We start from the raw sequence: 5,314 nt of genomic DNA, 5'->3' as shown, positions 1-5,314 counted from the left end.
TGGGATGTAGTTGTTAAGTGCTGTCGAGTCGGTTCCGACTCATAGCGACCCTGCACAGGGTTTCTGAGGCTGTAAATCTTTACGGGAGCAGAAAGCCTCATCTTTCTCCTGCAGAACCGCTGGTAATTTCGAACTGCTGGCATTGCGGCTTGCAACCCGATTCGTAACCACCACTCTACCAGAGCTCCTTGGCTACCTTACTAGACAGCACATATATGGGTCCAGTTAGAAAGTTCTACTACACAGCGTCCAGCCAGTGGAGCTCATGGGTGCTGCAAAACAGTTAATGTGCACGAATGCTAATGGGAAGGTTGGCTGCTCCTGTCCGTGCACAGAGGTGCCTCAGTGCGGCTGAGAAATCAGTCCTTTTTGTGAAACACAGTTCTACTGCGAGTCATCCATCAGAATGCAGTCGATAGCATCTGGCTGTTAATCTAAGAAAACAGACTGAGAGGTCAGATTTGAACAGTGCTTCTGGAAATCTACCTCCTTGAGAACACAAAACACAACACAGCCCAACACAAGATGACAAAAGCAAGCCAGTTTGGAAAATCTCAAGCTACACTGAATGTCAGCGTGTCCTTCAAAGGCACTTGTCCCATAGCTGGGCGTGTCAGGAGGGAACTTCTTGCTTAGCCAAAGCCATAAAGTGATTGTTCAGACTAGTTTTATGCCGTCCAGTCCCCACGCCACACCAATGTCCTGCAATTACTGTGAGGCAATCTAGCTATTACTGTAAATAATTTACAACGAAATGGCTTAGCACTTGGTATTTATTTGCTTTGGAGAAATTGAGTTCTTATAACTCAAACAACTTTCTTGGCCTTTACATTTAACCTCACAGAAGTGAGCAACCCAGGTTAATTGGTTGGCAGTATTTGGGGTCCTGGTGTGGCACTGTAGGATAAACACTGAACTGCCAACTACAAGGTCAGAGGTTTAAACCCACCAGCCACTCCTCGAAAACCCTATACAGGGCTTCTATGAGTTGTAACCAACTCAACGGCATTTTAACAACAGCAACAACAAACAAGATGTGGAGTCCTGGTGTGGTGCTGTAGGGTAAGCACTGGACTGTTAACTGCAAGGGTTAAATGCACCAGCCGCTCCTTGGAAACCCTATACAGGGGCGCTGTGATTCAGGACCCACTCCATGACACTGAAGCCTAAAGGTTGGTTGTTCAAACCCACTCAGAGGTTCTGCAGAAGAAAGTCCTAGTGATCTGCTTCCGTAAAGTCAAGAAAACTCTGTTGGGCAACTCTGCTCTGTCACATGGGGTGGCTGAGTCGAAAAGCGACTTGATGTCACCTAAAAACAACATTAGCTTAAATCTTATGAGACCGCCACGTTCATAGGTCAGAAAACCATCTGACATCAGCAAAGTTTTGGTTTGAACCACAAAGTCAGTGGTTCAAACTCACCAGCTGCTTCTTGGAAACCCTTTACAGGGTCGCTGTGAGTTGGAACCAACTCGACGGCACTTAACAACCACCACCACCAAATACCTCACTAAATCCAAACCCACTGCTGTTGAGATGATCCAGACTCATAGCGAATATAGGATTTCTGAGACAGTAAAGCTTTACAGGAGCAGAAATCCTCATCTTTCATTAGAGAAGTGGCTGGTGGATTTGAACTGCTGATGCCTAATCCACAGGTCTCCTTTCAAGCCAAACAAACCAGGTGAAAATTTTGTAGAATGTAAATAACAGCCTTCTCCCTCAGTTTGATTGCTGGCCAATTCTCTTCATGCACAATTACCACCTGTCTGCCATTGGAGGCTGGCATGTGGCTTTGATTTGAAACAGGTTTCAAAGGACTTTCCAGACTATGTCAGACTAGGAAGAGAGACCTGACAATCTATTTCCAAAACAGCCAATGAAAACCCTATGGTTGAAAACAGTCTGATCCACAGAGGATCATGGGACTAGCACAAGACTAGACAATGTGTTTTGCTCTTTAGTGCATGGGGTCATCATAAGTGGGGCTGGCTGGACTGCAGCCAACTCCTCATTAAGCCGTCAGGGGTCCCTGCCAAAGTAGAGGCTGCTGGGAAGATCAGCAGTTAAAGCTGTTAGTCTCCATGCCTCTAACATAGGTCCTGGGAGGGAGGAAGGTAGGGAAGGAGGGAGGAAAGAGAGAGAGAGAGAAAGAAAGAAAACTCTTTGCTCTGGAGAAGGGATATCAGGAGATAAATGAACACCCTAACCCTCTTCGTTACTATTCCTGTGTTTGTTGTTGTTGTTATGTGCCGTGGAGTCGGTTCTGACTCATAGTGACCCTGTACAGGGTTTCCGAGGCTGTAAATCTTTATGGGAGCAGAACGCCTCATCTTTCTCCCGCAGAACAGCTGGTAGCTTTGAACTGCTGACCCTGAGGTTCACAGCCCGATTCATAACCACTATGCTACCAGAGCTCCTATTCCTGTGTTTACCATGTGCCATTTTAAGTGTTTTATAGGCAGCCATCTTATTTCATCTTTACAACAACCCTATGCATAAACACTTTGATAGATGGGAAAAGGAACTCTGATGGTGTGATGGTTAAGTGCTTGGCTGATAACTGGAGTCAATGGTTCAAATCCACCAGTCTCTCTCAGGGACAAAGATGTGGCAGTTTGCTTCTGAAAAGATTTATGGCCTCCAAAACCCTATGGAGTAGGATAGAGTCCTACTGTGTCCTACAGGGTCACCATGAGTCAGAATTGACTCAACAAGGCACAACAACATAGATGAAACGAGTACAGAGAGATTAAGCAATATGCACCAAGTCACACAGCTAGGAAGTTACAGAAGTTGAGGCTCAGAAGTTCCAGAATCCCTGCTCTGAACCTCTGCAGGAATGCCTGGATATGGGTCCAGGACAGACTATCAGGATGAGAGAGGCAGAGCCGAGTTTGGAGTAGCTTTAGAGGAGGAGGGTCTGCCGGTGACTGGAGCAGAGCTGAGGTTCCAGACCCACTTTGTGCAGAGTCAAGGGGCTCAGGGAAGCCCTTTGGGCTCCATGAGGAAGGATAGTTGGTACCCAGAAGTTCTCCTGGGATGAAGTGGGTGAAGGGTGCAGAGGAGGTAAGGTGGGTAGGGGACAGAGGGTCTCAGAGAAGGAAGGGAAAAGAGCCACAGCCCACATCAGGCTGGGCAGGGAGAGGAGCTAGGAGACGCCCTTTCAGGCCAGTTTGCCCTGTTGGGAAAGATTCTGCAAGTCCTTTGCTCCTCTGTCTTTGAGGCCAACTGTGGTGGCTGCTGGCTGCTGCTGTCCAGATGAGAATCTAAGCTTGGTTTTAGGTAAATGTGAGCCACCCCACCCCATCACCCCTTTCCTCTTTCCTTTCTGAAGTCCTGATCAAGGAGTCCTGCCTCTTCCTCCTTCCCCCCTCCTCTTCCTCCTCCCTCCCTCCTCTTTCCCAGCGGGACTTTAGAAGAAAGCTCACAAGTCTACCTGCCAAGCAAGCTGAGTAGGAGAGGAGGACGAGGGTCAGGGTGGCCCAGGAGAGGGAGGCAGCTCTCTGCACCATCTCTGTAGAGGTGAGCCGGGTGCCGGGTTCTGGGTGTGCTCTGTGTGCCGGTGCGTGCGTGTGAACACCCGCCCTGGGGACGTATGAACACAACTGTCCTCTCAGGAGAATTTCTGCTCTGTGTTGGGGGAAACAGGAGGGGGTGGAGCAAAGGCTATAACACCCTTGTTCTCACCACTCCAGAAAGGAAACCAGACTCTGTTGATGGGGGATTGAGGGCAGGGGGGCAGGGGGCGGAACAATGTATGAAGTACGTCCTTGATCTCAAGTTTTGTCCCCACTGAGAACAAAAGAGGAGGGAAGGAGATGAAAGCAAGGTACCTGCTGGTTCTGCCACTTGCAGATGTGGTCCTGGATCTCCACTCCACATATATGTGCGTTGTGTAATCTGAGGGTGCCTGCCCTCACACTGCTTTGCTTACAAGCACGGAGATACAGAGTGGCATTTCAGGGGGACTCTGGAGGAGCAGAGGCCACCTCTGCTGAAGGGCGCTGGTGAAAAGAGGGCATGGGAGTTGGGTCTTGAAGGACGGGCAGGAGTTGGGCAGGCAGAGAGCAGGAAAGAGCCTTGTATATAGAGGTGGCAGGTGAGCAGGGGCCTCAGGCAAGGTGGGGCTCAGAAGCACCCTGTGATTACAACTCAGAGAGAACGTGGCCCAAGACGGATGGGCTGGGGGACCCCAGTGGAGGGCCAGAAAGCTGAACACCTAGAGTATGGGGTTCAAAACCAAGTCAGGAGGCAAAAGGGGGGCTTTTGAAAGATTTTGAGCTTAAGAGTAATTGCCTTTTGTCTAAAACATTTATTGACTACGCACCGCATCTAGGAAAGACATCATCCTGGGCATCTGAGACCCAAAGGCAGAGGCCAGCATTTTAAAAGGACGTTGACCAAACATATGCATATCTCTCCCCAAGTTACGGGAGTCCTGGGGTGCTGCAAACCAGCAATGCTAATCTGCTAACCAAAAACTGGCAGTTCAGTTTCATTTCTGTCACCAAGACCATGTTCTCCAACTACTAAGATCCTTCCTCTTTGTATACAACTTTGTCGTTCCAATGATCGGTAATTATCAATACATCTTGATTGCGTGCCTGATCAATTTCAGACTGAAGAGGTTGGTTGTTGTTGTTGTTGTTGTTGAGCCAGTTCCAACTCACGGATGCTGTATAGGGTTTCTGAGGTGGATTTGAACTGCCAACTTTGTAGTTGTCAGTCCAGTGCTGAGTCTACAGCACCATACCAGAAGTCCAAGGAGGTTGGTAGAATTCTTCCATTTCATCATCACTGGCTTTGGTGGTTTTTGTGTGAATTTGAATAATAGTTATATTAACTGGTCTTCCTTGTGCTATATATATATATATATATATATACTTATTATCTATTTCAGCTCATTAATGGCTAGGATACCAATCTTTATGGAATCCTGGTGTGGTGCTATGGGTTAATGCATTGGACTGCAAGCTCAGTTTGAGTTGCAAGGACAGTGGTTCAAGTTCATCAGTCAGTCCTCAGAAACCCTAGATAGGGTCGCTATGGGTCGGAACCGACTCGAAAGCATTTAACAACAACAACTGATCTGGATATATTCCATTTCATTTTGATGACTTCCAGTTTTCCTAGATTCATAATTTGTACATTCCATGTTCCAATTGTTAATGGATATTTACAGCTGTTTATTTTCATTTTGAGTTGTGTCCCATCAGCAAATGAATGTCCTGAAAGCTTTGTTCCCTTCACATCATTAAGATCAACTCGGCTTTGTGGATTAAGCTCTTCGGCAGTTGTATTATTTTGAGTA

The 5,314-nt window shown here is 47.4% G+C and overlaps 1 protein-coding gene across 1 annotated transcript in view; it reads right to left on the bottom strand.

Annotated features, from left to right (window-relative positions):
- The window catches only part of TMEM213 (transmembrane protein 213), a 7,540-nt gene extending 3,205 nt beyond the window's left edge, over window positions 1-4,335 (bottom strand). The window contains exons 1-2 of the mRNA XM_006861240.1: window positions 4,331-4,335; window positions 3,440-3,588 (exon numbers count right to left, since the gene is read on the bottom strand). Of these exons, the coding sequence (XP_006861302.1) occupies window positions 3,440-3,588; window positions 4,331-4,335 (154 nt within the window). The remainder of the gene's footprint in view (window positions 1-3,439; window positions 3,589-4,330) is intronic.
- Between the last annotated feature and the right edge of the window lie 979 nt (window positions 4,336-5,314).

The sequence above is a fragment of the Chrysochloris asiatica genome, unplaced genomic scaffold (genome assembly GCF_000296735.1).
Source record: "Chrysochloris asiatica unplaced genomic scaffold, ChrAsi1.0 scaffold00041, whole genome shotgun sequence".
NCBI classification, from domain to species: Eukaryota; Metazoa; Chordata; class Mammalia; order Afrosoricida; family Chrysochloridae; genus Chrysochloris; species Chrysochloris asiatica.
Note: the sequence above shows the minus strand (reverse complement) of the source record. Positions and strands in the feature narration are given on the sequence as shown.